The following is a 23271-nucleotide window of genomic DNA, read 5'->3' as shown; positions in this document are numbered from 1 at the left end:
ACTGTGGAACTGTTGTAGTTGCAAGGCAGAAGTCAAGAACAGATAGGTTACAGAGGAAGAAATACATGGGGTTGTGGAGCCTTGGTTCAGAGATGACCACCATGATGATAATTCCATTCCCAATGAGTGCTGCTGAGTAGGCAACAGCTAAGAAAATCACCAAGGCCATCCTCTGCTTGATCCAAAGGGAGCATCCAATGAGGACAAATTCAGTCACTAATGTCTCGTTTTCTTCTGCTACCTGCATCAGGAAGTATCTGGAAAGAAGAACAGATGAAATTAACATAACTGAACAATATAGAAAATATGAGAATGCAAGTATAAGTATGCAGTATTAGAATTCACAGGTGATGAACATGGTAATGTAATTAAATAAGAAAATTGTTGCAATCTGTTTCTGTAGAAACGTTGTCAAAACTCATCGCAGACACAACCTTATGGTAGTTTGCACTGGTGGAATGTGCACTCCACCAGCACCAGGTGTCATAAGTTACCACCAAAGAGGACAAGGCTCCCCAAAACGTTAGGCATTCAAGAAAAATGTAAGACATGACAAAAAGAAAAGCTAAAAACACTCATATATTGATTTCATGTGGTTTATTTAAACACTATATTACTTATTATTAATTTAAAACTATATTACATATAATTTATTAATTACAAAATTTATTAATTTACTAGTTCAATTAATTAATTAATTAATTATAAGAAGACTATGTGTAACCAGCAGGGGCCTGCTCACAGGGAAAAGGAGAACATTTAAGTTCTTTTCCAAGATACTAAGCTAAAAAAGAGGACATGTCCTGGAAAAAGAGGACGTCTAGTCACCCTGACTAGCACAGACTGTTGCAAACATGCCATAAAGCATATTGTGCCAGATCACCATCCAAGCCCACTGGTGGAAAGGCCAAAGTTTTCCTGAGCATGCCAGGAAAGGGAGTGGTGCCTTTTAGAAAAGGTAAAATTCATGCTGAGATGTGCAATGGCAGAACCTCTTTGGGGAGGGCAGTGGTGGACAGAAAGGGTGGGGAAGGGCAGTAAAAGGGGACAGTGGGTGGGCGGATCATATTTGGGAGAGGGGCGGAATCAGCAACACCTGCAAACACCATATTATATTCCAATTCCCAGGCCTCATCTGCTGATATGGATCAACTTGTACTTGTGCCAGCAATATTGCTGGTCCTGGTCTCAGTTATCACATAGCAGTGGCTGGGACTTTCCCCTGGGCAAGGGGACAAATGTTCCTTTACCCTGAAAAGACTTCACCTGCTAAATTCCCCCATGGGATGCAGCACAAGCTATGGTGGCACCAATGCATCAGTGTGGGAAACTTAGGTAGTACTGAACTGCACACCAGCGCTAGATATCGTAGCATGTCACAAAGAATATTTATAATACCTGAAGAGTAGGAAGCGCCATGGCTGGGCCTCGGTGCAAGGAGGAAGATGTGGATAAGTAACACTACCTGATGTAGTGCAGTGGTGTAGCTTTTCAGGGTAGAGGGGATGAGTGAGTGGGATGAGGATGGACCAGCCTGGGGTGGCGGATTCAGCAGAGGCCTCCTCCACTGGATCCTATGCCCCACATTGTCTGTGCTGGCAAAACAGATGGCAATAGATGAGTACCCCATTGCGGAGGCTGGGGCATTCCTCAGGGAAGGGGGAAAAAGAAGACCTCTGATGGCTTCCCGGAACCTGCAAGATACAGCAGTCACCATTTTGGTGCTGCTGTTCCTCGGGGTGCCAGGAATCATAGGATTGGGTTGCCTGTGTTTCTGTTTTTAAATAACATACTTCTGCTTCTGATACATACAGTACATTGTACCCAAAATCTCATTTTACTGAGTGCCCAGTAATATGTTTTCACATGTATGCCTTAAAGACTACAGTACATAATAGATTCCATAATGACTTGGGAATTGTCCTTGCTCAATATTGCAAGACAAATGTATGCATATCAATACACATTAATGTTTTGAAGCATGATTTCTATGGATAAAAACTTTCAAAAATGAAATAATTCTCCCCACTCACCCGGTGCCTATGAAGCACCAGATCGGCAGGGAGAAGTGTTCCTGTGCCAACCCCACCTGCCTTTTACTTACTGCACCCTCTCTCCCTCCGCTGCACTACTTCTGCTGGAGATGAACAAAATCTAGCAATATAATTGAACAGAACAGATTTCATGACTTTCTTTGCAGGGTGGTGATTCTGGTCCAAATTTACCTTGATATATTCAAACAAAATGTGCCAAATATCTATCGCAGAAAATTGTTGATGAAAACATAGAATAGTGCTTTTGACAAAACATTTCTATTTCAGATCATTTAGAATTTCTAGTAGCATAGTTACAAACCATGCTGCTGTCATTTATGTACTATTATTGAAAAGTACAATGAAAAAATAAAAAAAAAATAATTGATTGTCAAATATTAAAAAAATAGGATGATTTCATTCAAGTTAGTTAGTTAGATAGATAGATAGATAGATAGATAGATAGATAGATAGATAGATAGATAGATAGATAGATAGATAGATAGATAGATCTCCATGTTATAAGGAAAGAACAGCAACTTCTTTATGGAACAGGTACTGGCAGAGGAAAATTGCAATAGCAGAAGAGTTTGCTGTAGAATGCAACATAAGCCATTAATGTAAATCTTTCCCCAAAAGTAATTATCAGTCTAATCATTAGCCTACTTAACACATGTTGTCCTTGGAGCAACGTCTTGCACACATGGTTTGTCTTCAGAACTTTAGGCTATGAAGGAATGTTTCACCCCTGGATTTCTATATACAAACCTGAACTGAGCCCATTTTCTTGAAATCAAAAAAGATTTTGAATGTTGAATATGTAATAAAGATCAAAATTACCTTTCGTATTCGTTTTCATATGACCGTTACGTAATAAACTTGCTGAAATGGTTTGTTAGAAGAAGGGGAAGCAGAAGCTGAGAGGGCTGAGAAAATACATGAAAAGGGAAATGTTCTAATAAAACATCCACTGGATGAATGTGAGTTTTAAAGAGGGAAAGGCCACTCCCATTCTTATGGGAAGTTGCATATACAAATGACATTTTGCTGAGGAGTGGCTTTGTTTCACAGTCTTTGTTTCTATATTTCCATTGGGCATCATCCCCAGAGTCTCATTTATTTCTGTTGTAACTTTCTGAAGGTATGTGTGCCTTAAAGGTTATTGTTTTAAATGTCTTTGCATAACTTTGAATGGGGAAGACAGTACAGGCATCACCCTGTTCTGGTTCACCTTGCAGTTTTCAGTTTCCAGTGAGATTTTGAAACGTAGCTCTTCATCCGTTTCTTGCAAGTTTATGAAATGTGGGGTTACACCTGGTTTTTGTGAGTTTCCAAAATGTGATTTTTCATCCATTTTCTGCAAGTTTATGAAACTTGGCTCTTTGCCTGTTTTTTTTTTGTTTGTTTGTTTGTTTTTTGCAACTTTCCAAAACACAGGGTTTCACCATTTTTTAATAAGTTTCAGAAATGCAGGCTTCTATCCATTTCCAGTGAGTTTCTAAAACGCAGGGTGTTCCCAATTTTTGATGAGTTTCCAAAATGAGAAGTTTCAACCATTCCTGGCAAGCTCCTGAAACACAGGTTTTCACCCATTTGCACCAAATTTCTGAAACTTCCAGATGCATATGGGAGACCATGTGAGGTGCAGAGAGGTCATGTGAATTGATAGGAGTGGTAAATGGATGGGACCCCACCTTACTACCTCCCTTAGGCTGCAATTCTAACTTGCACTGGAAGCTGGCAGGCCAGCAGGCCTGCACTGCATCCAGAACAAGTCTGGGGCCAAAAGCAGTGCAGCCCAAGGCAAGGGAAAACATTTCCCCTTACCCTGTGTCACACTGTAGCAGCCCCAAAGTCTACTTGGATCTCCACCACCGGATGAGATGGTGGAGATCTGAGCAACCAGGAGCCACACCGTGCTGCTCAGAAACGAGATCAGGATCTGGCATAACTGCCAGATCCAGACCCCACCTCCTGCTCCCCCCCACTTCCAGGAAGGCCTGCTGCCTGCCTTCCCCCTACCCTAAAATGCCTCCCTCCTGCCTCTTTGCAGCCCTCCCCATGCCACCTAGAACCCTGCATTGGCCAAGTTTAGCCGACGCAACTCACCTGTCCACTGGGGCCCATGTCAGCGTGCATGTCCGTGTGCCAGCCTATCTCCCCAACAAGTGGTGCAAAGTGCCTTATGGCACTTTTGCAACATTCTCGGGATGGAGCAAGGGACTTTTGTCAGCCCAAGTGCCCCATTGGATTGAGCCCTCAGTCAGCAAAGATGCTGTGAATGAGCCTGCAGCATCACAAAAGATAACACCTTGGCTAAAATGGTAAATGCATCATCACCTTCAGGAGGTGATTACATCTACATTCAATCCTGATTATGAAGTGTAGTCTCTTACCATACAAAATATGCCAAAGTTTAGTGTTTACTTACATTGGGGGAAGAAGACGCTGTTGATCATTTGAGAACCCCAAATGCCAAAACAATAATCTTTGCTGCTTTGTGACAAAAAATGGGATGACCCTAAAAATCTGGAAAAAGTTCTGAAAAACAGCATCAGGCCTCTACTTTTCACAGAAAATGTACAGAAAAAGTTGTGAAACATTGGTGGGGGAGGTTTTTAAAGCCCCCTACTTAGCACTGGTTTGCAAATGCAGCTTTGGGAGGAAACTGTTAACTGAAAAATGTGATGTGCAGCCTGCACGCTACAGGGAAGAAACTAAACGATTAGTGAGTCTCTGCTAGTGTGGAGCCACTTTAAAAACATGAAGAAAGTAAAACCCAAAATAGCTTTCCCTACAGTTGTGCAGCAAAATCGCTGTGTTTTGAGGGCTCCAGGCAATTTTCTGAGTTCCCTGCAGCCTCTTCAGTGTCGCACGGAGGTCCTTTGACAAGACTCACCTCGGAAGGCATCGCTCAGAAGACTGTAGCCCTTTAAATGCAGCTGTTTCACTGCACAATAGTAAGGGAAGCTACATTGGACATTTTTCTTTACTTTTACATGTTTTTAAAGTGATCCCCTAGTATATGGGGATCTGGTCTGGTCTGGTCTAGAGGGTAGAGCCTCCGTTAGCCCAAACATAACATCAGAAGGTCGCCAGTTTGAGGGCACCAGCAGCTTCCTGAATGAGACCTTGAAGCAGCTGACAAGCCCAGCTGAGTGATTCCACCTGTTCTTGGTGTGAGCAAGAAGCGTCTCGGCTACCCTCCATGTGAGAAATGGAGCTGCTTGTCAGCCTGCGTGGGAGAACTGGAGGCCAGAAGTGAGACCAAACCAGGAAGATCCATTCTGAAATGTTTGTATGTTTACCTCTATGTTTACCTCTATGATTGTGAAAATCCCCTTGTGGGATTTAGAAATGCCTGCCTATGCAAACCGCCTTGAATAAAGTCAGAGGAGTAATCCGATGACCAGAAAGGCAGTATATAAATACCTAGTTGTTGTTGTTGTTGTTGTTGTTGTTGTTGTTGTTATTATATGCAGATTCATGGTATGGGGGAGGGTCTGGAACCAAACCCCTCCAGATATAAGGGATGCCAGTACAGGTCCAGCCTATTTATACACAGGTTTTTTATACATGGATTTGACTCAACACGAATGGCCACTGCAAATGAGAAAGAATGTGCTGATTCCTGGAGGAGGGGAAAAATGCACCCCTTTAAAATCAGTTTAAAAAACTGAACAGTTATTTAACAACAGCCTCCTTAATGAGAGGGGGGGGCAGCTGGCTGACAATCCATCAGTCCTTCTGTCTCCAGCGGGGCCCCTCCCTTCCCCCTTAGCACTGAAAGAAAGGTGATCACTTTGTATTGGTGAAGGGAGGGGGTAGCTTGGAGGACGACTGATTGATGGATTGTCCTTATCTTACATCACAAAGGTCAGCAAGGTTGTTTTTCAATCCACGGAGCAAAGAAACTTTGTTTTTTCAATTGATTTGCTATAGTGCGTTTTTTGCCATCCACATGAGTGCTTGGAATGGAACCCATGCAGATAATGAGGCTCAACCTGTATATACGTATGTATATGTGTGTGCATGTCTACATGTGAGCGTGTATAAAATTTACACTTTTATCCCTTTGTGTCCCTTTATCTTTCTCTTGTTGTATTTCTGCTTTGTATTGTTGTTATAATATTTTTTCTATTATTATTCACGAATATAGGGGAAGAAAAAAGTTAATGCGGGAAGGCTGAGCCACTCCCTTTTCCAATTTGCCACCCTCCATCCCCTTCCATGCCATTCGTAATCCCCTGTTCCTCCCTTTCCTCCCATCACTGTTCTTGGTCATGGACAAACCACTTTGTTGTGAGGTCTGAGCTTTCCATGACCCCTTACCTCTTCATATTGGGGGATCCTGCCTTGATAAGTTTTTCCCCAGTCCAGTGTTGAGCTGAACGATCAAGGAAGAGGGTAGATAAGAGGGTAAGTACATTAATCCTAATTTGTAAAGGTAGTATAATTTAGGAGGCTACAAAAGTATGCATTGCTTATTTCATGTGGAATTTCAGGTGTACACCTTAAACTCACCTGAAATGTCCATATTTTTATTTCCACACTTATTGAGCACAAGTAAAAATTGAAAGCACCTGAAGTAACATCTTAAACCAAAAAGCTTTACCTTGCAACAACAACCGCCCTATAAGGGACACTACCTTGTAGTGGTGGTGGGGCTCGCATGCTTTGGTAAGGCAAAATGGCCGTACCTTTACTCCGTGGATCTATAGCAGCTGCTGGAGTATCCTCAAGTAAGGAAATATCAGTTCCCTTACACCAAGGGTGTCAAACATAAGTCCCGGGGGCCAGATGCAGCCTACGGAAGCTTTTTATCCTGCCTCAGACTATCGTCTGCTGAGCAGTGTTGTGGTGTTACTGCTGAAAGGACAGCCCACTTCAAAATTGGGCTCTCTCATATCTTGAAATATGATCAAGATTTGTGTATTTTCTCTTCTGTTGTTTGCAGTTAATGAGTTCCTAAGTAAGAAAAAAGTGCTTATTGTTGATTATGACATGTTTAATAACATCAATTCCTTCCTAATGACATAACTTCCAGCTCTCAGAAGGCATCATGAATGTCATTCGGCATGAAACAAGTTTGACACCATTGCCTTACACTGGGTAGAACTCCGCTGGGCAATATGTGAGGGACCAATGGATACTTTAGAAAAGTCAACAAAACATTTCAAGGTGTAGATATTTTTTTCTATAGGCTAAAGCCTCTCACAGATCTCTCAGTTTGCTCTTCAGTTTCTGTCATCCATTTTTACTTATTTTAGCCATAAGTCACACTCCAGGCAGGAAAATCACATGAAAGCCACTTAATTTACCATATTAAAATGTTTGCAATAAGTCTTCACTTTTTCTGACCAAATAATGTTTTGAGAGCTTCCAAAATGACTTTGTTTCGGAGTGTATAAACTAAAGGGTTAAACACAGGTGTCAGCACGCAATTAAAAAGGGAAAAAATCAAGTCACTTAAATGGGTTTCTTTGGTCTGAGGAAGCGAGTAGCTAACTATGGCTGTGCCATAGTACATGGTCACCACAGCCAGGTGGAAGCCACATGTGGAAAAGGCCTTGATTCTACTTGCTTCTGAGTTCATCCTCAGGATGGCCACAGGAATGCACACATAGGAAAAGAGGATCAAGCAGAGAGGGAAGACCAAGACCAGGAGGCTGATAAAACAGAGAGCAACTTGGTATAAACACCAATCTATACACCAGAGATTGATGAAGGCTTTAAGCTCACATGCTATGTGGTTAACAATGTAGTTTCCACATAATTTAATCTTTATAACAAATAGAGGAATTAGGAAAATAATCAGAGCACCAGCCCATGCAACAGTCACCAGCAGAATGCAAATGGTCCAGTTCATGATCATCATGTAGTGCAGGGGTGTGGAGATGGCCACGTAGCGGTCATAAGCCATGAACATCAGAAGAAAGCATTTCGTTATCGCCAGCATGGTAGAAGTCACCATTTGGATGTAGCATCTTTGAAGCGACATCACTGGTCTATCCTCTAAGCAATTGGCTATGGACTGTGGAACTGCTATTGTTATAATGCAGAAGTCAAGAACGGATAGGTTACAGAGGAAGAAATACATGGGGTTGTGGAGCCGTGGTTCAGAAATGACCACCATGATGATAATTCCATTCCCAATGACTGCTGCTGAATAGGCAACAGCTAAGAAAATCACCAAGGCCATCCTTTGCTTGATCCAAAGGGAGCATCCAATGAGGACAAATTCAGTCACTAATGTCTCGTTTTCTTCTCCTACCTACATCAGGATGAATCTGGAGTGAAGAATAGATGAATCAATACAAGTGAAAAATAAGAACTGTAGACTACAATGGAAATGTTACGGCCCAATCTTATCCCCCCTCTGCACCAGCCAAAGACGTTTGCTGGCGCAGACTGTCACAAATGTGCTGTCAGGTATGTTGCAACAGCTCAGGAGTTAGTATAGCCAGAGGGAAGACCTACAACATTGACATACAATGGAGCAGCTTATATCTGCACTTGGAAGGAAAAGAGTGGGGGAGGGTGGGGAGGGGTGTAGTATTCCCCTTCTTAGGAATGATCCACAGACATGCTGGAATTCAGAAGGCTGAATCTGGGGAAAAATGAATTATAAAATGCTACAAAGTAAGCACTGTTACAATTCACAAGTGGTGGAAACATACTCCGTATTAATGTAATTAAATAAAAAAATCTCTGCAATCAATTTCTGCAGAAATGTTGTTAAAATTCATTATGGGCATAATCCTACGATAGCTTGCGCAGGCAGAATGTGCGCTCCGTCAGCAGCATTGTTGATGGAAGGTGACAGAATAACCAGGGTAATTTGCCATTGGGGCAAAAGCTTAAAAGCCACACTGCTAAAGCATAAAGGCATACAGAATAGAAAGGCTGTTTTTATTTAGAAAAATCATAGTTAGTCTCACAGAAAAAGCTGCTGGAAAGACTCATTTTAGAAAGCTGTTTTGCTAGTTTCACAGAAGCTGAGACCTTGGGGCTTCAAAGCTGTGCTATACACTTTGGAATTTGGAAAAGGGAGTCGTATGTAAGGCAAAGATAGATAGGCTTCATCATTGGCAGAAGGACATCACAACTCTGAGAAAACACATATATGCAACAACTGTAGTCATTAGAAGTAAGTTATAGCTGCTGGCTTATCAGTTGGCAATGCTTCTTGGCAAACTAATATAGCGTCTAGCTAGCAACCACAGACACCTGCAAGAGACAAATTTAGAAGACAGTACACATTTTAATGGAATAAACAAGAGCTTTCTTGAGAATCAGAAAACTTCTTCTTTTAGTCTCTTTGTTTGAATTGCAACAGAATTAGAGGCAAACCATAAGGGACCAAAAGTTACTTAAAAAGTTTAAGAGAATCATAAGAAGTTGGCTGAAGCCTTACACATTAGCAGGTGCTAGGCAACCACACTTCTTAGCAAGGATATAAACTACTATACCCCTTAAATGTACTCAAAGTAACTGGTCACATATAGAATTAAGACATAGAGTGCAACTTTTAAAGGAAGTTTAAAGGACTTTGCCTCGTAGAGGATGGCAGATGGCCTAACCACACTTTCCTGAGAATAAGCCGCATTGAACAAAATGAAACTTACTTCTGAGTAGACCTGGTTAGGATTGTGCCCTTTATTTATTAATTGCAAGAAGACTATGTGCTTCCTGCAAGGAAGTAACAGGGGAAAGGAGGACATTTAAGTTCTTTTCCAGGACACAAGACTAAAAAATAGGATGTGTCCTGGAAAAAGAGGACATCTAGTCACCCTGACCAGCATAGACTGTCACAAACATACCATAAAGCATATTGTGACAGCTCACCATCCAGGCCCACTTGTGGGAAGGACAAAGTTTTCCTGAGCATGCCAGGAGAAGGAGTGGTGCATCTGAGAGAAAGTAAGATTCACGCTTAGCCGTGCAATGGCAGAACTGGTTTGGGGAGGGCAGGGGTGTGCAGAGCATGGTGGGGAAAGCAGTGATGAGGACAGTGGGTGGGTGGATCATATCTGGGAGAGGAGTGGAATCAGCAGCAACGGTGCACATCATATCCTATCCCAATTCCTATGCCTAATCCACTGATATGGATCAGCTTGTGTCAGCTTGGACTGTCTTATGCTCATATTGCTGATGCTGGTCCCATAGCAGTGGCTGGAACTTTCCCTTGGGCAAGGGGACAAATTTTTTCTTACTCTGAAAAGACTTTCCACCTGCTAAATTCCCTCCATGGGTTGCAGCACAAGCCGTGCAGTGCATGAAACATAGGTACTACTGGGCTGCCCGACAGGGAAAGCGGCTCTCTCTCTCTTAAGCTTTGGTTTTATCCCAGAAATTTAGGGGCCAATACTATGGACCTGAAGTGCTGGCACTGGAGCCCAGCACCAGCGGTAGGTACCATAACACACCATAAAGCACGTTTATGGTACCCAGAAAGTAGGAAGCACTACCCCTGGGCCTCAATGCAGGAGGAGGACGATGTGAGGCCTCTGGGGATAAGTAACACACCTGGTGCGGTGCAGTGGTGCAGCTTTTCAGGACAGGTGGGAGGTATTCTGGGGAGGGTGGGATGGGGAAGGACCAGTCCATAGTGGCAGGATCAACAGAGGCCTCCTCCACTGAATCCTGTGCCCCACGTTGTCTGCGCTGCCAAATAGATGGTGCAGACATGAGTACCCCACTGCAAGGGCTTTCCTCAGTGGAAGAGGATAAAAGGAGACCTCTGGTGGCTTCCCAGAACCTGCAGGATATAGCAGTCACCATTTTGGCACTGCTGTTCTTCAGGGATTCAGGAAGCATGAGACTCCCCATGTGAATTATATTTGCCAATGAAGACCCTGCCTCATCCTATTGTTGGATTTTAGTGTTTAGTGTTGTGATTCCCTATTTTTACTTTAGAGAGCATCTCTCCCCATGTCAGCTTACATAAGAACAGCCCCACTGGATCAGGCCATAGGCCCATCTAGTCCAGCTTCCTGTATCTCACAGCGGCCCAACAAATGCCCCAGGGAGCACACCTGATAACAAGAGACCTCATCCTGGTGCCCTCCCTTGCATCGGACATAGCCCATTTCTAAAATCAGGAGGTTGCACATACACATCATGGCTTGTAATGGATTTTACCTTCAGAAACTTGTTCAATCCCCTTTTAAAGGCATCCAGGCCAGATGCCGTCACCACATCCTGTGGCAAGGAGTTCCACAGACCAACCACACGCTGAGTAAAGAAATATTTTCTTTTGTCTGTCCTAACTCTTCCAACACTCAATTTTAGTGGATGTCCCCTGGTTCTGGTGTTATGTGAGAGTGTAAAGAGCATCTCTCTATCCACTTTATCCTTCCCATGCATAATTTTGTATGTCTCTCCACTTACTGACATTGAAACACATTTGCTATTTTGCTGCCCATTCTGCCAGTTTGGAGAGATCCTTCTAGAGCTCCTCACAATCATGTCCCCCCTCAGGTGTCTCTTTTCTAGGCTGAAGAGGCCTAAACGCCGTAGCCTTTCCTCATAAGGAAGGTGCCCCAGCCCAGCAATCAACTTAGTTGCCCTCTTTTGCACCTTTTCCATTTCCATTATATCCTTTTTGAGATGCGGCGACCAGAACTGGACACAATACTCCAGGTGTGGCCTTACCATCGATTTGTACAACGGCATTATAATATTAGCTGTTTTGTTCTCAATACCTTTTCTAATGATCCCCAGCATAGAATTGGCCTTCTTTACTGCCACCTCACTTTCGGTCGACACTTTCATCGACTTGTCCACCACCACTCCAAGACCTCTCTCCTGATCTGACACAGACAACTCAGAACCCATTAGCCTATATGCAAAGTTTTGATTTTTTTGCCCCAATGTGCATGACTTTACACTTACTGACATTGAAACACATTTGCTATTTTGCTGCCCATTCTGCCAGTTTGGAGAGATCCTTCTAGAGCTCCTCACAATCACTTCTGGTCTTCATCACTCGGATAAGTTTGGTGTCGTCTGTATACTTAGCCAGCTCACTGCTCATCCCTATTTCCAGGTCATTTATGAAGAGGTTGAAGAGCATCGATCCCAGGACAGATCCTTGGGGCACACCGCTTTTCACCTCTTTCCACTGTGAAAACTGCCCATTGACACCCACTCTCTGTTTCCTGGTCTTCAACCAGGTCCCAATCCAGGAGAGGATTTGCCCTCTAATTCCCTGACTGTGGAGTTTTTTCAGTAGCCTTTGGTGAGGGAACATGTCGAACGCCTTCTGAAAGTCCAAATATATAATGTCCACAGGTTCTCTCACATCCACATGCCTGTTGACCTTTTCAAAGAATTCTAAAAGGTTTGTGAGGCAAGACTTACACTTACAGAAGCCATGCTGATTCCCCCTCAGCAAGGCTTGTTCGTCTGTGTGTTTTGAGACACGTGCGTTTTCCTTGCTCCCAGTGGCATCTGGTGTGAGATCCAGGAAGCTGTCTAGATGGGCCCTTCATCTGATCGAGCAAGGCTCTTCTTTTGTTCTTACATCAATATCTCTTTCTTTCTGGACTCTTCTCCCTTCTTTCCCAACTTAAGCATAACCAAGGAATGCCTGTTCTAGTGCACCCATTCCCTTCTTGAGCTGACAGTGCACCCCTTCCCTTGGAAAAGCAGCTTCAGAGTTCTTGCCATGCTTCCATCTTTGGAGTGAGTGATGTCTGAGTAAAATATGCAATATGTCCCTTGAAATGGCCAGTCTTGATTGATGACCTGTGCTTGATTGATGACTGTATGGGGAAGCCCTTTCCTGTCTTTTGCATTGATCTGAGATAACTTGGATACTTAAACTGCACAATTTCTAATTAAACTGCACAATGTTTTGAACTCAACCAAGCATAAGATGGGTAACCTTGTTCACTGTCCAGCCTGGCTGTTATCATCACTGAATGAGCCATCCAACAACACTTGGGCCTTCCTCCTGGTGCCTCCCATCCTGGAAAGCAGGGCCTCTCCCTGTGAGGCCACACAATTCGTCTCCGATGCCATTGAGGTAAAATTAAGAACAGCACACTCAGCGATCGTCCAACTGCTCTCAGTAGTACAGTAGTAGTTTGAAGCAAACGTCCTAATTAGCTACAAATGTGAGTTTGTGGACATCTTGTAAACATGTCCAATCTCGCCCCCCATTGCACAGACCTAGAGTATTTGTTACCACAAAGGAGATGGTTGCTCTATAATCATCAAAATGGATAATTATGGATGCTCTATAATGATCAAAATCACTGTTGATGACTTATTTTCCTTCTTTTCCTCAGTTCAGGAGAATAACAAGTCAGAGTTAAAAATCAGTATATAACAATAGGTGGTGAAGTTCTGAGCTCGCAACTTTGCTGCCTCAAATGTATGACTCAAAGGTAAGAGTAGGAATTCATTTACAGAGAATGCCATTTTCAGGCAATTTTTCTTCACCAAAGAGACAAGAGCTTCTTAGCAGAAACCTATTTCTACGAGGCAGCATCAAGGACTGTGTTAGTTCCACTGGTGGTGTCTGCAATCAGGGCCACTGTAGTCAGGAAGACTGTAGCTTGTAAGAGTTCAGTAGTGCTCATGTTACTGTTGCTGTTACTGTTGTTGTGGCTGGTGCTACTCCTGACTTAACCATGCTGACAGAAGTTATCATAGCTGGAATCTTCTCTATAATGTCAGCTTCCATGAGAAGTCACACTTTTACAGAATATCCGCATAACTCTGGCCTGATTGTGAGGTAAGTCCTATATTGCTTCATAGTAGTAATATCAGTTGCTTGAAGATGTAGGGTAACTAAAAGCAATTGAATGGGTGGGATACATGTATTTGTCTGTTCATTGATCATCTGTGGAAAAACTGTGAACTTTTAACCGCTTGGAATGGGTGAAAGTCACGAACAGCCACTTTCTGCTACAGTTCTAAGAATAGCAGGAGAAATTGGCAGGAGAAGATGCAACAAGGCCTTAGATCAGCGGTTCTCAAACTGTGGCTCCAGGACCCACTAGTGGGTCATAACCCAATTTTTGGTGGTCCGTAAAACTGACAGGGTGGGTTAGGTTATGTGCATCATCGGTTAAACAACATGCTACTTGGAGAAAGCACTGCAGTTTGGCGGCATCTTTCTTAAAGGGAGGTGCCCAGAACTGGACACAGCACTCCACTTGAGGTCTGACTAACACAGACCAAAGAGGAACCACAACTTCTTCCCAGGTGGAAGCTACAGTTCTACTAAAGCAGGCTAAAATTGCATTTGCCTTTTTTGCTGTCGCCTCACATTGATGACTCAGGTTCATCTTGTGATCCACTGCAACTCCAAGATCCCTCTCACTTGTTGTGATGCCAAGCCAGGTATCTCCTATTTTATACCTGTGTCTGGTTATTTTTGCCCAAGTGCAGAACCTTGCATTTGTTCCTATTGAATTTCACTGTATTCATTTCAGTCCAGTATTCAGTTTTGTCAAGGTCTTCCTGTACGCTTCTGCTAGAAGTATCTCTGCCAGACAGTATTTCTGCTATAACATACAAAGTACAAATCTCTTTGCAGCCCAAATTATAAACTTTATCAGCAAGCCCTGGCCTTCATCTTTGCGATTCATGAGATCAATAGGAATCCTAACCTTTTGCCAAATGTCACCTTAAGACTGGACAAGTGTGACATCTTGCATGATTCAAAGAGAACATATAAGGTCATCTTGGACATTTTGTTCACAGAACAAAGGCGTGTAACTAATTATGCGTGCAATAGGAAAGAGAATGTGTTGTCTGTTATTGGAGGGCTCACTGAAGAAACTTCCAGCCAGTTGGCCACAATCACCAGTGTCTACAAGATCCCACAGGTATGTGATTCTGTTGTTGATGTTCATTCGTACTCTGCTTTAATGCAGTTCAGTTTAATTATGTTCACTGTAACTAAAGGACAAAGAGATTAAATAAGCAGAAAATATCATATTGGTGGAATCCAAATTTGTGTCCAGAAATTGTTGCATAGGGAAGGTGTGGCTGTCTGAAACCGATGCAGCCACATCTAGAAAACAGGTTTAGCCTCGTGATTTACAATCCAGTCTTATTCAGATGCTGCACTGACTATACACCATTGCTGGAGCAATGTATGTAATATCTCAAGATCAGTCCCATTAATGCTAGTACAACTTTTTTCCAGTAAGGCCAACAGCTTCCATGGAAATCCCAACACGGCCTTTCACCCATGGAGTGGTGTCCTGATATCCAGGCCTCATCACTGCGCTGTCCAAAGAGCCAATCCCTGCATCTAACCAGTCCAAATGCTGGCAGCCAGAACAGTGCCACTAGGGTGAGCTGAGAAGTGGGTACAGACAGGTTCAGGGCTAGTGAGAGGCCAACTGTGGGGAGGACGCCCTCCTGTGAGCTACTAAGTATGAAAAAAACAGAAACAGGCAAATCACTAGGTACGAGCAACAGAGGACAAGCGAAGATCTACTTGACACAGTGAAAATATAATGGAAAACGTTGATTTCGCTGGCTGAATATTGATAGACATTCAGAGGTAGTCACATTACTTCAGTCATTTATAATTTCTTTACGATCTCACTTTTCCCATTAGCTCTCTTATGGTGTATCTGAGACAGGGCTGAGTGATAAAAATGATTTTCCTGCTTTGTACCAAATGGCACCAAAGGAAACAACATATTATGTGGGGCTGGTCCAGCTTCTCTTGCACTTCAGATGGACATGGGTTGGCTTTGTTTCAAATGATGTGGAGGAGAGATTTGTACGGGACCTCAAGCCTTTGTTTGAACAGAACAGCATTTGTGTTGCCTTCGTGGAAACAGTCAATATATATGGTGGATTGAAAAAGGATCTCATGAACAACCTAGGTTTATTTCAAAAGGTAAGGGAAACCCTTTTATTAACCAAAGCCAATGTGATTATTCTCCATGGGGAATCATGGTTTCAGGATTACATAGCATTTGCCTTAGATATTTTTGAACACAACACCAAGGAGTACATCCGGAAAGTTTGGATAGTGCCACCTGAATGGAGTTTTGTTTCGCTACCCACTGGACGAGTATTGAGTCAAAACATTTTCAATGGAGCCTTATCTATTTCATGCCACGAAAATGCAGTGCCAGCTTTCAAGGACTTCCTTCATAACTTTACACCTAGCAAGTCACTCTTGAATTTTCTTCCTTTGTATTCTTCTGACAAACTCCATTGTTATTATCTCAATGAAACCCAATTCCAAAAAGAAAACTGTACAGGAGAGGGGAAACTAGAGGTCATTTATGACACTGGTATGACAGGCGAGAGCTTCAACATCTACAATGCTGTCTACGCAATTGCAAATGCTTTACATGCCATGTACATGTCCCGAGAGAAAGGGAGGCTTCATAAAAGTACATCTCAAAATCAGAATGTTCAGCCCTGGCAGGTAATCTTGTAACCATCTTTCCATCCATTCTCCCAGTTATACACTTCCTTCTCTCTTCCCATCTCCAAACCTCTACATTTCCTGCCCCTTCCCTCCCACCTCCTGTAACGTGCAGTGAGATCCAGGCCAGGGGAGGCAACACACATTCCGTCTCTTCCCTGTCCTCCCCGAAAACAGGCTGTGTGCTGCAGCATAGAGAAGCAGTTTGGGACATGCAAAAGGCACTTTTAACTTCTTGGGTCCTTTTGTATTTTTACTTGCTGGGTCAGGTGAAGCTCTGCCTACCCTGCCTACCCTGACTGCATGTCACTAGCATGATTGCTTCTCCAGGGCTCTATTCTGATGCACTTCACTCAAGCACTGTAGCAGAATGATTGTACAAGTCATTGTACAAGAATGATTGTACAAGAGGGGCCCAATCCTCTCCAATTTTCCACTGCTGGTGCAATTGTGCCAGTGGGGTGTGTGCTGCATCCTGTGATGGAGGGGCAGTCACTACGGCCTTCTTAACGTATGGGGAAATGTGGTCCATATCCATGGGGCTGCATTGTGGCTACACTGGAGCTGGAAAGTTGTTTAGGATTCGGCCCTGGGTGCCCAGTCCCATTCATCACCTGCACTGCTGGAAGTTGCATTCCAGAAGCACAGTGTGTTTTATGGCATTGTGAAATGCAACACTGTCATGCACTACTGGGCCAAGTAGCACTGGCCATGCAGCAGGGGCTCGTCTAGCTCCCTTGGCGCTGACTAGTTGTTGTAGGGGATTTGTGGTGGTGGTGGGTGGGCTGGGTAAGGATCAGGGCAAGGATTCATGCTGTCAGGATCATGCCAGGAGGTGGGGCACTTTTCTGCGGCAATGAGGTCACCATTATGCTATACCCCCTACCTCACCTTGCCACACCCCTTGGGTCCACTTGGATTTGTGTCAGCCAAGAAGCTGACATAGGGTAATGGGGGGGGGGGCTTACCAGGAGGTAAGGGAAATGTGCCATTTTCACCACCCCACCATAGGATGCTAAGTCTGCCTCCATCGAGCAGCTGATTTGGTGCAAATGGTGGGAGATAGGATTGGACATGATTGTCTACTATGAGTTTATCTGTCCTGTTTCAGTAGGTTTATTTGACTCTCTTTCAATGCAGCTCCACTCTTTCCTGAAAAACATTCACTTTAATAATGGAGCTGGACAGGAAATCTTTTTTGAGAAGAGGCATTTGTCAGCTGGGTATGACATCATCAACCACATCCATTCAGTCAATACATCCGGTTATATTGCCCCAATAGTTGGAATTTTTTTCCCAAGTGAAGAATTCATCATCAGAGAGGATTTTATTATATGGAATAAGAGATTAAAGCAGGTACAAATAAAGGAAAGAACTCTGAACTAAGCTTGATATGATCTGGTCTGGGGAGACATAATCTGTTCTTGTGACACCCAAAAATTTCACATTTATATTAGACTTGAGTATACTCTCCATTCTACAGTGTAACTAAGCCAAAGGCAGTTCTCATAATGAATAATCACACTTTTTTGAAATACTTTCCCTTCATTCACTTCTTTCCTGGTTCCCTGCTAACTCCATTGAGCGGTTATGTCCAAATTCAACTGGTTGATCAGAGATAGGTCTTACTGGGAGTGAAGTGAGACCACACCAGCTGGAAATGATGAAGATTGCTTCCATTTGGACAATGGATCTAGACATGTTAGCCATGTTGGATTATTTTTCTGTGAAGCATTCACCATCATTCAGGATTTAATTGCATGGAATAAGAGATTCAGGGCCCAATCCTATCCAATTTTCCATCGGTGGTACAATTGTACCAATGGGGCATGCACTGCATCCTGTGGTGGGGAAGCAGTCACAGAGGTCCCCTCAAGGTATGGGAACATTTGCACTGCGGCTACACTGGTGCTGGAAAGTTGGATAGGTTTGGGCCCTCAGGCAAGAACAAATATGGGGCAATTCTCTAGATTAAAGAACAAATGAGGGGCAATTCTCTGGATTGGCATGATCTGGGGAATTTGTAACAAATTTGTAATTTGTTTTTATGACATCTGAGATTTCCATCCTATCCTTCACTTTTTTCGCTTAAGTCCTCAATCCTATACTAAACTCCACCACCCTTTAATTAAACCTAAGGAAGTGCTCAACATGAAGAAACATATATTCTAGTAATTGCACAATCCGACACATGTCTACATGTAAGGAAATAAGTTTCACTCAATTTAGCGCAGCCTACTTACCACTCTTACATACTACTCTTTGGTATGTGTTTATAGGATTGCAACCAAATGGTGCAATACTGTCCTGGATTTGACTGGCACACAGAGAGATTTATGACAGCAGAATGCAGTTCTGCTGGTGTACAATGGGTTTCACTGGCACACGCCGTGTGCTGCTAGCAACCATTTTAGGAGTGTTACAGCAGCAGCAAGGGAAGTTTGCCTCCGGACCCAAAAAAGTAAGTCCAATGGTGGCAGGGGAAGAAGGTGGGATGGGAGGGAGCAAAGCAGGGAAGAAACAGGACAGGAAAGGGACAGATCGAGGTTGGGGAAGGGGGAGTTTCAATGGCTGCAGTGCCACCAACAATCTATTCCACTACCCAGCCTTGATCCACCTTCCTAGGTTCACTTGGATTTACACCAGTAGTACCTGGTAGAGATCCATGTAGGTCCATCAAGGCAGTGCAAGGTTCCCCTCATGCAAGGGAACAAATGTTCCCTTATCTGGAGGAGACCTCCAGGACTGCCCCTCCACAGGTTTTAGCATGCGCTCAGATCAGTGGTGGGATTCAGCAGGTTCTCACCTATTCTATAGAACCCGTACCTAATCCAGCTGTTGGTTCTAAGAACCGTTTGCTGGCCAGGGAGCTCGCACCTTGAAATGTCAGGGCTAACCCTCCTGGGGGCAGCAGCCGTGCGGGGCCAACCCCTCCCAGGGGAAAGCGGGTTGCTCCCAGCGGGTGCCGAGGCTGCTGGGGCTGAAGGGGCGAGCCAGACGCGGCCAACTGGAGTCTCCGGCGACGCGCGCCCGCAGATGCAGCCTACTGACTAGGGTGAGAGAAGCAGCCCAGCTGCCTGCCCTGCACCTCCCCTCCCCGGCCAAGCTGGCTGACTGGCGAGTAGACTGCTCCTGCGCCTGGAGGCTCCTTGGGCTCAGCTCTCGCGGTGGGTCGGGGGCGCGGGCGGGACGAAGAGGAGGGTGCCGGAGCAGCTCCCGCCCAAAGAGCCCCCGCTGCCCCTGAGGGCAAGCCCCCCTCCCCCCGCACGTCCATGGACACACAATGGAACTTACCTCTGGGTAGGCACTGAGCACAATCCTAACCAGGTCTAATCAGAAGTAACTCCTATTTTGTTCAATGGGGCTTACTCTCAGGAAAGTGTGGTTAGGATTGCAGCCACTGTCAATCATAAGGCGAAGGAAGGAAGCATCTCATCCTCATCACTGAGGCTGCGATCCTATCCACACTTTCCTGGGAGTAAGCCCCTTTGGCTATAATGACTTACTCCTGAGTAGACACGCATAGGATTGCGCTCAAAGGCTGCAGTCCTAGCCACACTTTCCTGCGAGTAAGCCCCTTTGGCTATAATGACTTACTCCTGAGTAGGCATGCATAGGATTGTGCTCAAAGGCTCTGTTGACTATAATGGGACTTACTTCTGAGTAGACGGGCATAGGGATAGTGCCCTTACTTCCCATAAGCACAGGACTGCACCTTGGGGTTGGTTTTCATCCTTGGGGTTTGGGAATGCAGTTTTGTGCCTGGGATCTTTTCATTGCAATACAATGTGTTGTTACACAACGATTGTATAATACACTATCAGACACATAGAGGCGATGCTCCCACAGCTCAAAGCCCAGTGCAGCAAGTTGGTTTGTGCAGATGTGAAGGTGCTATGCTGCTGTGGTGTCTCCAGAGGTTGGTAACCTGGAGCCCTGGCAGTTCCCACCTCCTCTTCTTGGTGCCTTCCTGATTTCATTATACAACTGCCTTGAGAATTCAAGAAAAATGTCCATTTGAAGTGTGCATTTCAGCCGCATGTTTATCCTCCTTGGAAACTAGAGGCCAGAGGCCTGTAAGTGTGACTACAGAGGACAGAATTGCAGCCTTGCCATTTGGATTTAGACATTGGGTTAAAGTTACAGTGCAACCCTATGACTGTCTACTCAGAAGTAAGTCCCATTATGTTCAATGGGACTTACTCCCAGGAAAGTGTGTACTGTACAGTATAGGAGTGCAGCCGTAGTCTTTCAACGCCCTTTGCGGCAGACAATTGAAGCTGAGTTGCTTATTGTTCATTAGGACATAGAACCTGTTGCTAATTTATTTGAATCCCACCACTGGCTCAGATGGTGTGGCTTCATAGGGGAGGAAGGATTTGGGTAGAATTGGGATGCCCCTCTTTCTCTGTATGTACTTCCCTCCTCTTCCTCTTCTGTCTCCCTTGGGTCTCTTTTCAATGGGGCCCCTTCACAATTCTGACTGGTGGTTTCATACGATCTCAATCAACAGTGATTTAGGGCCCAATCCTATCCAAATTTCCAGCAGTTATGCAGCCACAGTGCAGCCCTGACATAAGAGAACAAACATTCCCTTACCTTAAGGAGGCCTCTGTGAGTGCTCTCCCACCATAGGACCCGGTGTGTGCCCTGATGGCACTTTTGCATCACAACTGGAAAACTGGATAGAATTGGGGCCTTAAAGTTCTAATGTCCTGTATTCATAGTGCTAAATTCCTTCCAATTTTTTTTTAATCATTAGACACCACCAGCTTCTAGATGCGTTGAGAGTTGCCCTCTTGGACACATGAAACGAGATCGAGAGGGGAAGCAAGTTTGTTGCTATGACTGTGTATCATGCCCAGAAGACACAGTCTCTAATCACACAGGTTAGTGAATGCCAACAATTACCAGGTACTAATTACAAATATGTATTTGTTGTGACATTTTGTGACTATGGATCCCTGTTCATGCAGCACCTCAATATATGACAGACCATAATCCATGAGTATCCAAAGTGGGGGTGAGAAGGGCATATGTCCAACATCTACTGAATCTCTGCACTGGTGGGTAGGGGTTCCACTGGCACACACTGTCACTAAAGCACAACAGATGCGTCCTGGACCAGTTAAGTCCAGTGGAGGGGCTTGGGGAAGGTAGTGAGGGGGTGGAATAGGATGGGGGAAGGACAGGGAGGGGATGGAATGGAGTAGGGAAGGGCAGGTATGGGGTGGGCAAATCAGGTCCAGGAGAGAGGCGTAATTGATGTGATTGTTGGCACTGGTGGCACCATATCCTATTTCCCATCAATACACTGTATTTATTTGCTATTCATAGTCCAATTTGCAGAGTCTGTAACCATGCTATGTAGTGAAAATGGCCTCTCAAGATTCCACATCAAAGGGAAATATTCTCCTAAGTGATGGTTTTCATCTCTCCTCATCAGGGCTGTGCAGAAAGAGAGAAAACAGATGTGTTAAAGCTTTGGTTCATGGGTGCCAGCCTTCTTGATGTACTTTAAAGATGGCCACTCTGCACAATCAAAGTAAACTCAGAATGTCACAATGTTTACCTTTCTCAGATGCAGGTCACTGTGATCCATGCCCAGAAGATCAATATCCAAACAAGAACCATAATCAGTGTATCCCCAAGATGGCATCTTTCCTTTCCTACCAGGAGCCTTTAGGGATTGTTTTGGTTTCCCTTGCTGTTGCCTTTGCTGTGATCACAGGTCTGGTGATGCAAATCTTTCTCAAGCACTGGAACACTCCCATTGTCAAGGCCAACAACCGGAACCTCACCTGTGTTCTTCTGGGCGCCATCTTCCTTTGCTACCTTTCTTCCCTGCTCTTCATTGGCAAGCCTGGGAAGGTTTCCTGCCTTCTCCGGCAAAAGGCTTTTGGCATCATTTTCTCAGTGGCTGTTTCTTGTGTCTTGGCCAAAACCGTCATGGTATTCCTGGCCTTTATGGCCACCAAGCCAGGCAACAAGATGAGGAAATGGCTAGGCCCAAAAGTAGCCAACTCCATTGTTCTGTGCTGCTCCTTCATTCAGGTGGCCATCTGTCTTGCATGGCTGTCAGCATCACCTCCATTCCCAGATGCCAACAGGCATTCACAGATTGGGCTGATCATACTGGAATGTAACGAAGGTTCTGTTCTCATGTTTTACTGTGTACTGGGTTACATGGGTTTTCTGGCTATCATCAGCTTTGCATTAGCTTTTTTTGCCAGAAAGCTGCCAGATGCTTTCAATGAAGCCAAGTTCATCACCTTCAGCATGCTGGTCTTTTGCAGTGTTTGGATCTCCTTTCTCCCAGTGTATCTCAGCACCAAGGGGAAAACCACGGTGGCTGTGGAGGTGTTTGCTATCTTGGCCTCCACCCTTGGGTTATTGGCTTGCATCTTTTTCCCCAAATGTTATATTATTGTTCTAAGATCTGATCTGAACACCAGGAAGATGCTTATTGGAAGCAGGATTGAGTAAACTTGCTGATGTGTTGTTTCATGTCACAACATTTGCCTCTTGCAGTAATGTACAATGTTGGCCACGTAATTTGTCTAAGCTAGTCATGGCCAGCTTTAGCTTGATTGGGCAGATTGGGCCCAGTCAGGCCCCATGCCTAAGGTAACCTTATTTCCCCCAAACACCACTGAGGAACAGCTTGCATATAGGGCAGTATGTCAGTCGGTGAAGAGCCCTGAGGCCGCCAAAACAGAAGTGCTCCCTGTGTGAGCAGAACCAACGGTCCCCTTCTCCTCTACCCTAACCCTAACTGCTACTCCCTGCAAGCCAACCAACTTCACTCTGGTGCTTGAAGTG

At 44.4% G+C, this 23271-nt stretch overlaps 2 protein-coding genes across 2 annotated transcripts; one reads left to right on the top strand and one right to left on the bottom strand.

Moving 5' to 3' along the window:
* Nucleotides 1-7380: 7380 nt before the first annotated feature.
* Nucleotides 7381-8235, bottom strand: LOC136652763 (olfactory receptor 13H1-like). Its single transcript, XM_066629686.1, has one exon. It carries the CDS (start codon nt 8233-8235, stop codon nt 7381-7383), a length of 855 nt encoding a protein of 284 aa, XP_066485783.1.
* A 5440-nt stretch (nt 8236-13675) lies between these two features.
* Nucleotides 13676-22935, top strand: LOC136652762 (vomeronasal type-2 receptor 26-like). The gene is made up of 5 exons (XM_066629685.1): nt 13676-13779; nt 14587-14878; nt 15622-16449; nt 21212-21338; nt 22037-22935. Exons 1-5 carry the CDS (start codon nt 13676-13678, stop codon nt 22933-22935), a joined length of 2250 nt encoding a protein of 749 aa, XP_066485782.1.
* The last annotated feature ends 336 nt before the right edge of the window (nt 22936-23271 follow it).

The sequence above is a fragment of the Tiliqua scincoides genome, chromosome 5 (genome assembly GCF_035046505.1).
Source record: "Tiliqua scincoides isolate rTilSci1 chromosome 5, rTilSci1.hap2, whole genome shotgun sequence".
Classification (NCBI taxonomy): Eukaryota; Metazoa; Chordata; class Lepidosauria; order Squamata; family Scincidae; genus Tiliqua; species Tiliqua scincoides.
The sequence above is the reverse complement of the archived record's forward strand: the minus strand, read 5'-3'. Positions and strand labels throughout refer to the sequence as shown.